This window comes from Salvelinus fontinalis, chromosome 31, assembly GCF_029448725.1.
Source record: "Salvelinus fontinalis isolate EN_2023a chromosome 31, ASM2944872v1, whole genome shotgun sequence".
In the NCBI taxonomy this organism is placed as follows: Eukaryota; Metazoa; Chordata; class Actinopteri; order Salmoniformes; family Salmonidae; genus Salvelinus; species Salvelinus fontinalis.
The window spans coordinates 17,488,624-17,502,362 of record NC_074695.1 but is presented as its reverse complement, the minus strand read 5'-3'; the positions used below and the strand labels follow the sequence as shown (position 1 = coordinate 17,502,362).

The window sequence follows — 13,739 nt, the reverse complement described above, 5'->3', positions numbered from 1 at the left end:
CCCTCACAGCTCCGTAGGCAAGCACCATGGTCTTGTAGCGGATGCGAGCTTCAACTGGAAGCCAGTGGAGAGAGCGGAGGAGCGGGGTGACGTGAGAGAACTTGGGAAGGTTGAACACCAGACGGGCTGCGGCGTTCTGGATGAGTTGTAGGGGTTTGATGGCACAGGCAGGGAGCCCAGCCAACAGCGAGTTGCAGTAATCCAGACGGGAGATGACAAGTGCCTGGATTAGGACCTGCGCCGCTTCCTGTGTGAGGCAGGGTCGTACTCTGCGGATGTTGTAGAGCATGAACCTACAGGAACGGGCCACCGCCTTGATGTTAGTTGAGAACGACAGGGTGTTGTCCAGGATCACGCCAAGGTTCTTAGCGCTCTGGGAGGAGGACACAATGGAGTTGTCAACCGTGATGGCGAGATCATGGAACGGGCAGTCCTTCCCCGGGAGGAAGAGCAGCTCCGTCTTGCCGAGGTTCAGCTTGAGGTGGTGATCCGTCATCCACACTGATATGTCTGCCAGACATGCAGAGATGCGATTCGCCACCTGGTCATCAGAAGGGGGAAAGGAGAAGATTAATTGTGTGTCGTCTGCATAGCAATGATAGGAGAGACCATGTGAGGTTATGACAGAGCCAAGTGACTTGGTGTATAGCGAGAATAGGAGAGGGCCTAGAACAGAGCCCTGGGGGACACCAGTGGTGAGAGCGCGTGGTGAGGAGACAGATTCTCGCCACGCCACCTGGTAGGAGCGACCTGTCAGGTAGGACGCAATCCAAGCGTGGGCCGCGCCGGAGATGCCCAACTCGGAGAGGGTGGAGAGGAGGATCTGATGGTTCACAGTATCGAAGGCAGCCGATAGGTCTAGAAGGATGAGAGCAGAGGAGAGAGAGTTAGCTTTAGCAGTGCGGAGCGCCTCCGTGATACAGAGAAGAGCAGTCTCAGTTGAGTGACTAGTCTTGAAACCTGACTGATTTGGATCAAGAAGGTCATTCTGAGAGAGATAGCAGGAGAGCTGGCCAAGGACGGCACGTTCAAGAGTTTTGGAGAGAAAAGAAAGAAGGGATACTGGTCTGTAGTTGTTGACATCGGAGGGATCGAGTGTAGGTTTTTTCAGAAGGGGTGCAACTCTCGCTCTCTTGAAGACGGAAGGGACGTAGCCAGCGGTCAAGGATGAGTTGATGAGCGAGGTGAGGTAAGGGAGAAGGTCTCCGGAAATGGTCTGGAGAAGAGAGGAGGGGATAGGGTCAAGCGGGCAGGTTGTTGGGCGGCCGGCCGTCACAAGACGCGAGATTTCATCTGGAGAGAGAGGGGAGAAAGAGGTCAAAGCACAGGGTAGGGCAGTGTGAGCAGAACCAGCGGTGTCGTTTGACTTAGCAAACGAGGATCGGATGTCGTCGACCTTCTTTTCAAAATGGTTGACGAAGTCGTCTGCAGAGAGGGAGGAGGGGGGGGGGGAGGGGGAGGAGGATTCAGGAGGGAGGAGAAGGTGGCAAAGAGCTTCCTAGGGTTAGAGGCAGATGCTTGGAATTTAGAGTGGTAGAAAGTGGCTTTAGCAGCAGAGACAGAAGAGGAAAATGTAGAGAGGAGGGAGTGAAAGGATGCCAGGTCCGCAGGGAGGCGAGTTTTCCTCCATTTCCGCTCGGCTGCCCGGAGCCCTGTTCTGTGAGCTCGCAATGAGTCGTCGAGCCACGGAGCGGGAGGGGAGGACCGAGCCGGCCTGGAGGATAGGGGACATAGAGAGTCAAAGGATGCAGAAAGGGAGGAGAGGAGGGTTGAGGAGGCAGAATCAGGAGATAGGTTGGAGAAGGTTTGGGCAGAGGGAAGAGATGATAGGATGGAAGAGGAGAGAGTAGCGGCGGAGAGAGAGCGAAGGTTGGGACGGCGCGATACCATCCGAGTAGGGGCAGTGTGGGAAGTGTTGGATGAGAGCGAGAGGGAAAAGGATACAAGGTAGTGGTCGGAGACTTGGAGGGGAGTTGCAATGAGGTTAGTGGAAGAACAGCATCTAGTAAAGATGAGGTCAAGCGTATTGCCTGCCTTGTGAGTAGGGGGGGAAGGTGAGAGGGTGAGGTCAAAAGAGGAGAGGAGTGGAAAGAAGGAGGCAGAGAGGAATGAGTCAAAGGTAGACATGGGGAGGTTAAAGTCACCCAGAACTGTGAGAGGTGAGCCGTCCTCAGGAAAGGAGCTTATCAAGGCATCAAGCTCATTGATGAACTCTCCAAGGGAACCTGGAGGGCGATAAATGATAAGGATGTTAAGCTTGAAAGGGCTGGTAACTGTGACAGCATGGAATTCAAAGGAGGCGATAGACAGATGGGTAAGGGGAGAAAGAGAGAATGACCACTTGGGAGAGATGAGGATCCCGGTGCCACCACCCCGCTGACCAGAAGCTCTCGGGGTGTGCGAGAACACGTGGGCAGACGAAGAGAGAGCAGTAGGAGTAGCAGTGTTATCTGTGGTGAGCCATGTTTCCGTCAGTGCCAAGAAGTCGAGGGACTGGAGGGACGCATAGGCTGAGATGAGCTCTGCCTTGTTGGCCGCGGATCGGCAGTTCCAGAGGCTACCGGAGACCTGGAACTCCACGTGGGTCGTGCGGGCTGGGACCACCAGGTTAGGGTGGGCGCGGCCACGCGGTGTGAAGCGTTTGTATGGTCTGTGCAGAGCGGAGAGAACAGGGATAGACAGACACATAGTTGACAGGCTACAGAAGAGGCTACGCTAAAGCAAAGGAGATTAGAATGACAAGTGGGCTACACGTCTCGAATGTTCAGAAAGTTAAGCTTACGTTGCAAAAAAAAATAAAATAAAAGATCTGATTGACTAAAATGATATAGTACTGCTGGCTGGTGAAGTAGCCTGGCTAGCAGTGGCTGCGTTGTTGAAAGTGAAGCTGGCTAGGTGACCTCGACAATTTCTCTAAATTTCTCTAAACTACACAATTATCATGGATACAAGGACAGCAAAGACAACTAGCTAACACTACGCTAATCAAGTCGTTCCGTTGTAATGTAAGTTTCTACAGTGCTGCTATTCGGTAGAAGTTGGCTAGCTAGCAGTGTTAGCAAGCAGTGTTGGCTAGGTAGGAGGACGGCAGCGCGGCAGGCGAAAATAGCTGGCTAGCTAACCGATAATTACTCAAAGCTACACAATTATCTTAGATACAAAGATAGCAAAGAAAACTATGTAGCTAGCTAACACTACACAAATCAAGTCGTTCCGTTGTAATGTAATCGTTTCTACAGTGCTGCTAATCGGTGGCTAGCTGGCTAGCTAGCAGGGTTGACTACGTTACGTTACGTTACGTTAGGACGAGAATACCTGGCTAGCGAACCTCAGTGAACCTCGATAACTGCACAATTATCTTTGATACAAAGACGGCTATGTAGCCAGCTAAGTAGCTAGCTAAGATCAAACAAATCAAAGATAGCAAAGACAACTGTGTAGCCAGCTAACACTACACTAATCAAGTCGTTCCGTTGTAATGCACTCGTTTCTACAATGCTGCTATTCGGTGGCAAGCTGGCTAGCTAGCAGTGTTGGCTACGTTGCGTTACGTTAGGACGAAAATAGCTGGCTAGCGAACCTCAATAACTACACAATTATGTTTGATACAAAGACGGCTATGTAGCTAGCTAAGATCAAACAAATCAAACCGTTGTACTGTAATGAAAATGAAAATCAGACCGTTGTACTATAATGAAATGTAATGAAAAGTTATACTACTATTCGGTAGACGGTGGACGTTTGCTAGCTGGCTAGCTGCTGGGCAGATAGCAGTGTGGACTACGATAGACGACGAAATACGATAATTACGCAATTATCTTTGATACACAGACGGCTATGTAGCTAGCTAAGAAGAAATTGCTAAGGTTGGACAAATTAAACCGTTGTACTATAATGAAATGTAATGAAATGTAATGAAAAGTTATACTACCTGCAGAGCGAATGCAAATGCGACCGCTCGCTCCAAACCGGATATCAAACCTTTCTCACCCACACACTCTCTCTCTTTCCCTCTCTCCTCCCACTTCTCTCTCCTCCCCCTTCTGTCTCTGCCTCGTTCTCTCTCTGCCTCGTTCTCTCTCTGCCTCGTTCTCTCTCTGCCTCGTTCTTTGTCCTTCATATCTTCACCCCCTAACATCTATTCTTACCAGTCCTCTATCGTCTCTCTGACAAGTCTTGTGTCTGTCATCCTCTGTCGTCTCTCTGACACGTCTTGTGTCTGTCATCCTCTGTCATCTCTCTGACACGTCTTGTGTCTGTCATTCTCTGTCGTCTTTCTGACACGTCTTGTCTGTCATCCTCTGTCGTCTCTCTGACACGTCTTGTGTCTGTCATCCTCTGTCTTCTCCCTGACATGTCTTGTGTCGGTCATCCTCTGTCATCTCTCTGACACGTCTTGTGTCTGTCAACGTCTGTCATCTCTCTGACACGTCTTGTCTGTCATCCTTTGTCGTCTCTCTGACACGTCTTGTGTCTGTCATCCTCTGTCGTCTCCCTGACATGTCTTGTGTCGGTCATCCTCTGTCATCTCTCTGACACGTCTTGTGTCTGTCAACGTCTGTCATCTCTCTGACACGTCTTGTCTGTCATCCTTTGTCGTCTCTCTGACACGTCTTGTTTCTGTCATCCTCTGTCGTATTTCTGACACGTCTTGTGTCTGTCATCCTCTGTCGTCTCTCTGACACGTCTTGTGTCTGTCGTCTTTCTGACACGTCCTATCTGTCATCTTCTGTCATCTCTCTGACACGTCTTGTCTGTCATCCTCTGTCGTCTTTCTGACACCTCTTGTGTCTGTCACACTCTGTCGTCTTTCTGACACCTCTTGTCTGTCTGTCACACTCTGCCGTCTTTCTGACACCTCTTGTCTGTCTGTCACACTCTGTCGTCTTTCTGACACCTCTTGTCTGTCTGTCACACTCTGTCGTCTTTCTGACACCTCTTGTCTGTCTGTCACACTCTGCCGTCTTTCTGACACCTCTTGTCTGTCTGTCACACTCTGTCGTCTTTCTGACACCTCTTGTCTGTCTGTCACACTCTGTCGTCTTTCTGACACCTCTTGTCTGTCTGTCACACTCTGTCGTCTTTCTGACACCTCTTGTCTGTCTGTCACACTCTGCCGTCTTTCTGACACCTCTTGTCTGTCTGTCATCCTCTGTCGTCTTTCTGACACGTCTTGTCTGTCTGTCATCCTCTGTCGTCTTTCTGACACCTCTTGTCTGTCTGTCATCCTCTGTCGTCTCTCTGACACGTCTTGTCTGTCACACTCTGCCGTCTTTCTGACACCTCTTGTCTGTCTGTCACACTCTGTCGTCTTTCTGACACCTCTTGTCTGTCTGTCACACTCTGTCGTCTTTCTGACACCTCTTGTCTGTCTGTCACACTCTGTCGTCTTTCTGACACCTCTTGTCTGTCTGTCACACTCTGCCGTCTTTCTGACACCTCTTGTCTGTCTGTCATCCTCTGTCGTCTTTCTGACACGTCTTGTCTGTCTGTCATCCTCTGTCGTCTTTCTGACACCTCTTGTCTGTCTGTCATCCTCTGTCGTCTCTCTGACATGTCTTGTCTGTCATCCTCTGTCGTCTTTCTGACACCTCTTGTCTGTCTGTCACACTCTGTCGTCTTTCTGACATGTCTTGTCTGTCTGTCATCCTCTGTCGTCTTTCTGACACCTCTTGTCTGTCTGTCACACTCTGTCGTCTTTCTGACACCTCTTGTCTGTCTGTCACACTCTGTCGTCTTTCTGACACCTCTTGTCTGTCTGTCACACTCTGTCGTCTTTCTGACACCTCTTGTCTGTCTGTCACACTCTGTCGTCTTTCTGACACCTCTTGTCTGTCTGTCATCCTCTGTCGTCTTTCTGACACGTCTTGTCTGTCTGTCATCCTCTGTCGTCTTTCTGACACCTCTTGTGTCTGTCACACTCTGTCGTCTTTCTGACACCTCTTGTCTGTCTGTCACACTCTGTCGTCTTTCTGACACCTCTTGTCTGTCTGTCACACTCTGCCGTCTTTCTGACACCTCTTGTGTCTGTCACACTCTGTCGTCTTTCTGACACCTCTTGTCTGTCTGTCACACTCTGTCGTCTTTCTGACACCTCTTGTCTGTCTGTCATCCTCTGTCGTCTTTCTGACACCTCTTGTCTGTCTGTCACACTCTGTCGTCTTTCTGACACCTCTTGTCTGTCTGTCACACTCTGTCGTCTTTCTGACACCTCTTGTCTGTCTGTCATCCTCTGTCGTCTTTCTGACACCTCTTGTCTGTCTGTCACACTCTGTCGTCTTTCTGACACCTCTTGTCTGTCTGTCACACTCTGTCGTCTTTCTGACACGTCTTGTCTGTCTGTCATCCTCTGTCGTCTTTCTGACACCTCTTGTCTGTCTGTCACACTCTGTCGTCTTTCTGACACCTCTTGTCTGTCTGTCACACTCTGTCGTCTTTCTGACACGTCTTGTCTGTCTGTCATCCTCTGTCGTCTTTCTGACACGTCTTGTCTGTCTGTCATCCTCTGTCGTCTTTCTGACACCTCTTGTCTGTCTGTCACACTCTGTCGTCTTTCTGACACCTCTTGTCTGTCTGTCACACTCTGTCGTCTTTCTGACACCTCTTGTCTGTCTGTCACACTCTGTCGTCTTTCTGACACCTCTTGTCTGTCTGTCACACTCTGTCGTCTTTCTGACACCTCTTGTCTGTCTGTCATCCTCTGTCGTCTTTCTGACACGTCTTGTCTGTCTGTCACACTCTGTCGTCTTTCTGACACCTCTTGTCTGTCTGTCATCCTCTGTCGTCTTTCTGACACGTCTTGTGTCTGTCTATGTGTGATTGTTCTACAGATATCCACGTGTGTCTGCCCAGTCAGTTCAAGTGCTCCCACCCCAGCCGCTGTATCCCGGGAATCTTCCGCTGTAATGGACAGGACAACTGTGGAGAAGGCGAGGACGAGACGGACTGTCGTGAGTCAACACCTCCTCTTTTTCCTTCCTATCTCCTCATCTGCATGCTTTATTGCATGTTATACATTTAGTATGGTAATACTGCCTTGTTGCACGTGGTCTCTATGTAAAATAGATTGTATTTCAGTGAGACTAACCTGGATAGATGAATGTGAAATAAGAAATATACTGTTGTTATGGGTTGTTCTCTCCAGTCAGTAACAGTCGTCTGTTCTCGCTCCCTCTAGCCGAGGTCACCTGTGCATCCACCCAGTTCCAGTGTGCCATCACCAAGCGCTGTGTCCCTCGTGTCTGGGTGTGTGACCGTGACAATGACTGTGTGGATGGATCGGACGAACCAGCCAACTGCAGTAAGACACCGCTCCTTTGTTTCAGAGGACTATTCTAGAATAATGACAGACACGCAAATCAAGTTCAACATCCATGTTGCAGTAGAATACATGTTTCTGCTAACAAACCAAACTAATGCATTTCAGATGCACTAGATCTTTCAGACCTCATCACATCCTCCCTCCACCTTAAACTCAGTCTGTCATCTGGCCTGTGACAAGCCTCAGTCCCCTCTCCTAACCCCCCATCCCACCTCCTCTCCCTCTCCTCCCCTCTCCCACCCCTCCTCTCCTAACTCTCCTCCCCCCTCCAGCCCAGATGACGTGTGGCGTGGATGAGTTTCGTTGTAAGGACTCTGGTCGCTGCATCCCGGCCCGGTGGAAGTGTGACGGGGAGGATGACTGTGGAGACTCATCTGACGAACCCAAAGAAGAGTGTGGTGAGTGTTCTGTCTGTCACACAGGAAACGGAAATCTCCAACAAGGGCTACAAAGCATTCCTCTGGATCCTTACCGTAGAATCTGGAGGACCGGTACAGCATCCATTACACTTTAATACAAAATTCACTCTCTCCCTCTCTGAATTCCCTATAACAACCCTTGAGATTGCCAACAAGATCATAGGTGTATTGTAGAGGGGTATTTATCTCCTCTATGAAGGTTCATGCTATGGTGTTAACCTCCTGTACGGTGTGTATGTACTGTAGTGTGGTGTTATGGAGCTGAGGGTCTGACCCTTGCTGTGTCTCTGTGTAGATGAGAGGACGTGTGAGCCATACCAGTTCAGGTGTAAGAACAACCGCTGTGTCCCGGGTCGCTGGCAGTGTGACTATGACAACGACTGTGGGGACAACTCGGACGAGGACAAGTGTGGTATGTCTCTCTGTCATTCCTGTTACACTATCCTTGTGACCCCATCTCACCCTGGCCAATGCCACTGCATTGTTTCATTGCATTTATAGTATGCTCATGGTTTGTGATGTTTTGGACATAACATGTTCTGCATTGGAAGCTTGCTCCTTAGTCCTCATGACTGACCGTTGGAATACACTTTCAATTGTTTGATTCTTGTGTGTTTGTTTTGCTTCCCAGTGTCTGTAGATGTTTTGTAACACACACTGAGACATTGTCATTTAGTTTGTCCTTAACTCATCTGTGATGCGTCTCACCTCATCTAATGTTTACCTTTCATTTCCCTCTCACTGACCTGTTGGCATGAGCCAGAGGTAGGTCTCCACTTTCAACCATCCCCATTTCACCAACCCCTAACGTCACTCTGCTCCTCCCCTCCCATTGCATCCTATTCAATCACATTGCAGTCATGTATATGTCTGATGCTGCCCATTTCAACCCAGCCCCTCTGATATCTCCTCAGACAGTGACAGGTCAAAAGTAGGGCTTGTTTCTACAGTCAAGTATTGTAATTTCCTACATGACCACCTGAGGCCACTGTACTCAACAAAGTTTATGACTAATTGTCTAAGACGCTAACTTCTGGGACCTCCCAAGTGGTGCAGCGGTCTAAGGCACTGCATCGCAGTGCTAGAGACGTCACTACAGGCCCGGGTTCGATGCCAGGCTGGGTCGCAGCCGGCCGTGACCGGGAGACCCATGAGACGGCGCACAATTGGCCTAGTGTCGTCCGGGTTAGGGAGGGTTTGGCCTGCTGGGATGTCCTCGCGCTCTAGCAACTCCTTGTGGTGGCCGGGCGCAGTGCACGCTGACACGGTCGCCAGGTGTACGGTGTTTCCTCCGACACATTGGTGAGGCTGACTTCTGGATTAAGTGAACAGTGTGTCAAGAAGCAGTGTGGCTTGGCGGGGACGTGTTTCGGAGGACGCATGGCTCTTGACCTTCGCCTCTCCTGAGTTCGCACGGGAGTTGCAGCGATGGGACAAGACTGTAACTACCAATTGGGTATCGCAAAATTGGGGCCAAAAAGGGGTAAAAAGTACAACAAAATTAAATCAAAATAAGCAGGGTGAAAGCACACAGCTATGTTACCAGTTTCAGTAAAGATGCAATGTTGTTTATCAGACACCTAGAACATCTTCTATTGAATCTCTGGAGCTCTCCTTTGACCATCATTGTTTGGCCTCCCTCTGTGTGTCCATGCTTGTGGTGTGTTGTGAGGTGTTGTGGTTTGTTGTGTTGTGTTGTGTGTTGTTGTGAGGTGTTGTTGTGGTTTGTTGTGTGTTGTTGTGAGGTGTTGTGTTGTGAGGTGTTGTGGCTTGTTGTGTGTTGTTGTGTGTTGTTGTGAGGTGTTGTGAGGTGTTGTGTTGTGAGGTGTTGTTGTGGTTTGTTGTGTTGTGTTGTGTTGTGAGGTGTTGTGTTGTGAGGTGTTGTGGCTTGTTGTGTGTTGTTGTGAGGTGTTGTGAGGTGTTGTGTTGTGAGGTGTTGTTGTGGTTTGTTGTGTTGTGTTGTGTTGTGAGGTGTTGTGTTGTGAGGTGTTGTGGCTTGTTGTGTGTTGTTGTGAGGTGTTGTGAGGTGTTGTGTTGTGAGGTGTTGTTGTGGTTTGTTGTGTTGTGGGTTGTTGTATTTATAAATGTATTTATAAAACTCTTCTTACATCAGCTGATATCTCAAAGTGCTATACAGAAACCCAGCCTAAAACCCCAAACAGCAAGCAATGCAGTTGTAGAAGCACAGTGGCTAGGAAAAACTCTCTAGAAAAGCCAGAACATAGTGGTTCTTATTTTTCAGAGTAAATAACTCACGGACACTAGAGAAGCTTTAACCAAGTTTAATTCTTCCCAAAGGTTCTGTACAGCTGTATTCATACAACCCAACACTTCTCCCATCCATATATATATATATATATACACTGCTCAAAAAAATAAAGGGAACACTTAAACAACACAATGTAACTCCAAGTCAATCACACTTTTGTGAAATCAAACTGTCCACTTAGGAAGCAACACTGATTGACAATAAATTTCACATGCGGTTGTGCAAATGGAATAGACACAAGGTGGAAATTATAGGCAATTAGCAAGACACCCCCAAAAAAGGAGTGATTCTGCAGGTGGTGACCACAGACCACTTCTCAGTTCCTATGCTTCCTGGCTGATGTTTTGGTCACTTTTGAATGCTGGCGGTGCTCTCACTCTAGTGGTAGCATGAGACGGAGTCTACAACCCACACAAGTGGCTCAGGTAGTGCAGTTCATCCAGGATGGCACATCAATGCGAGCTTTGGCAAAAAGGTTTACTGTGTCTGTCAGCGTAGTGTCCAGAGCATGGAGGCGCTACCAGGAGACAGGCCAGTACATCAGGAGACGTGGAGGAGGCCGTAGGAGGGCAACAACCCAGCAGCAGGACCGCTACCTCCGCCTTTGTGCAAGGAGGTGCACTGCCAGAGCCCTGCAAAATGACCTCCAGCAGGCCACAAATGTGCATTTGTCAGCATATGGTCTCACAAGGGGTCTGAGGATCTCATCTCGGTACCTAATGGCAGTCAGGCTACCTCTGGCGAGCACATGGAGGGCTGTGCGGCCCCACAAAGAAATGCCACCCCACACCATGACTGACCCATTGCCAAACCGGTCATGCTGGAGGATGTTGCAGGCAGCAGAACGTTCTCCACGGCGTCTCCAGACTCTGTCACGTCTGTCACATGTGCTCATGTGCTCAGTGTGAACCTGCTTTCATCTGTGAAGAGCACAGGGCGCCAGTGGCGAATTTGCCAATCTTGGTGTTCTCTGGCAAATGCCAAACGTCCTGCACGGTGTTGGGCTGTAAGCACAACCCCCACCTGTGGACGTCGGGCCCTCATACCACCCTCATGGAGTCTGTTTCTGACCGTTTGAGCAGACACATGCACATTTGTGGCCTGCTGGAGGTCATTTTGCAGGGTGCTGGCAGTGCACCTCCTTGCACAAAGGCGGAGGTAGCGGTCCTGCTGCTGGGTTGTTGCCCTCCTACGGCCTCCTCCACATCTCCTGATGTACTGGCCTGTCTCCTGGTAGCGCCTCCATGCTCTGGACACTACGCTGACAGACACAGCAAACCTTTTTGCCACAGCTCGCATTGATGTGCCATCCTGGATGAACTGCACTGAGCCACTTGTGTGGGTTGTAGACTCCGTCTCATGCTACCACTAGAGTGAGAGCACCGCCAGCATTCAAAAGTGACCAAAACATCAGCCAGGAAGCATAGGAACTGAGAAGTGGTCTGTGATCACCACCTGCAGAATCACTCCTTTTTTCTGGGTGTCTTGCTAATTGCCTGTCATTTCCACCTTTTTTCTATTCCATTTGCACAACAGCATGTGAAATTTATTGTCAATCAGTGTTGCTTCCTAAGTGGACAGTTTGATTTCACAGAAGTGGGATTGACTTGGAGTTACATTGTGTTGTTTAAGTGTTCCCTTTATTTTTTTGAGCAGTGTATATATCCCACATAAGACACTCCTCCTTCTCTCCTATCCTTATATCTTATGGTTTAACAGGAAAAGAGTAACAAGATACCAAACACTTATTACCTCCTTCGGGTGAACTGTCCTCACCTCCTGACCTAAACCCCTCCTTCACCTCATCCACAGATGTCCATCTGTTTTTCCTGTATCAACATGTTGCTCTGCTCCCATCCCCCAACACATTCCACAGCTATCTGTCTTTCTACAGATATTCTATGCTTCTTCTCTATCATTTATTTCACATCTCAATGTTCAAAATGTCGAATCCAACACTAGGAAGAGACCAAGAAAGGAACCAGGCTCTGAGGGGTGGCCAGTCCTCTTCTGGCTGTGCCGGGTGGAGATTATAACAGAACATGGCCAAGATGTTCAAATGTTCATAGATGACCAGCAGGGTCAAATAATAATAATCACAGTGGTTGTCGAGGGTGCAACAGGTGAGCACCTCAGGAGTAAATGTCAGTTGGCTTTTCATAGCCGATCATTCAGAGTATCTCTACTGCTCCTGCTGTCTCTAGAGAGTTTAAAACAGCAGGTCTGGGACAGGTAGCACGTCCGGTGAACAGGTCAGGGTTCCATAGCCGCAGGCCGACTGGGGACAGCAAGGAGTCATCAAGCCAGGTTGTCCTGAGGCATGGTCCTAGGGCTCAGGTCATCCAAGAAAGAAAGAGAGAATTAGAGAGGTCATAATTAAATTCACACAGAACACATGATAAGACAGGAGAAATACTCCAGATATAACAGACGGACCCTAGCCCCCCGACACATAAACTACTGCAGCATAAATACTGGAGGCTGAGACAGGAGGGGTCAGGAGACACCGTGGCCCCATCCGACGATACCCCCGCACAGTGCCAAACAGGCAGGATATAACCCCACCCACTTTGCCGAAGCACAGCCCCCACACCACTAGAGGGATATCTTCAACCACCAACTTACCATCCTGAGACAAGGCCGAGAATAGCCCACAAAGATCTCCACCACGGCACAACCCAAGGGGGGGCACCAACCCGGACAGGAAGATCACGTCAGTGACTCAACCCACTCAAGTGATGCACCCCTCCTAGGGACGGCATGGAAGAGCACCAGTAAGCCAGTGACTCAGCACCTGTAATAGGGTTAGAGGCAGAGAATCCCAGTGGAGAGAGGGGAACCGGCCAAGCAGAGACAGCAAGGGTGGTTCATTGCTCCAGTACCTTTCCGTTCACCTTCACACTCCTGGGCCAGACTACACTCAATTTTAGGACCTACTGAAGAGATGAGTCTTCAGTAAAGACTTAAAGGTCAAGACCAGGTCTGTGTCTCTCACATGGATAGGCAGACCATTCCATAAAAATGGAGCTCTATAGGAGAAAGCCCTGCCTCCAGCTGTTTGCTTAGGAATTCTAGGGTCAATAAGGAGGCCTGCGTCTTGTGACCGTAGCGTATGTGTAGGTATGTACGGCAGGACCAAATCAGAAAGATAGGAGCAAGCCCATGTAATGTTTTGTAGGTTAGCAGTAAAACCTTTTAATCAGCCCAGCCTTAACAGGAAGCCAGTGTAGAGAGGCTAGCACTGGAGTAATATGATGTTGTTGTGAGGTGTTGTGCTGTGATGTGTTGTGTTGTGGTTTGAGGTGCTGGGATGTGTTGTGGTGGGTTGTGAGCTGAGGTGTTGTGGTGTGTTGTGAGGTGCTGTTATGATGTGTTGTGAGGTGTTGTGGTGTGTTTTGGTGTGAGGTGCTGTGATGTGTTATAGTGTGGTGTGAGGTGTTGTGATGTTTTGTGGTGTGTTGTGGTGTGATGTTTTGTGGTGGGTTGTGAGCTGAGGTGTTGTGGTGTGTTGTGAGGTGAGGTGAGGTGCTGTTATGTGTTGTGAGGTGTTGTGATGTGGTGTGGTGTGAGGTGCTGTGATGTGTTATGGTGTGGTGTGTTGTGAGGTGTTATGAGGTGTCATTGTGTGTTGTGGTGTCTTATGAGGTGTTGTGTTGTGGTCTGTTGTGATGTGCTGTGAGGTGTTGTGGTATGTTGTGCTGTGAGGTGTTGTGCTGTGGTGTGGTGTGAG

General features: G+C 49.3%; 1 protein-coding gene across 2 annotated transcripts in view; it reads left to right on the top strand.

Annotated features, from left to right (window-relative positions):
• The window catches only part of LOC129829690 (low-density lipoprotein receptor-related protein 1-like), a 251,799-nt gene that overhangs the window by 215,019 nt on the left and 23,041 nt on the right, over positions 1–13,739 (top strand). For both annotated transcript variants that reach the window (XM_055891550.1, XM_055891549.1), the window contains exons 66-69: positions 6,831–6,950; positions 7,178–7,300; positions 7,594–7,719; positions 8,036–8,152. In XM_055891550.1, coding sequence (XP_055747525.1) covers positions 6,831–6,950; positions 7,178–7,300; positions 7,594–7,719; positions 8,036–8,152 — 486 coding nt within the window. The remainder of the gene's footprint in view (positions 1–6,830; positions 6,951–7,177; positions 7,301–7,593; positions 7,720–8,035; positions 8,153–13,739) is intronic.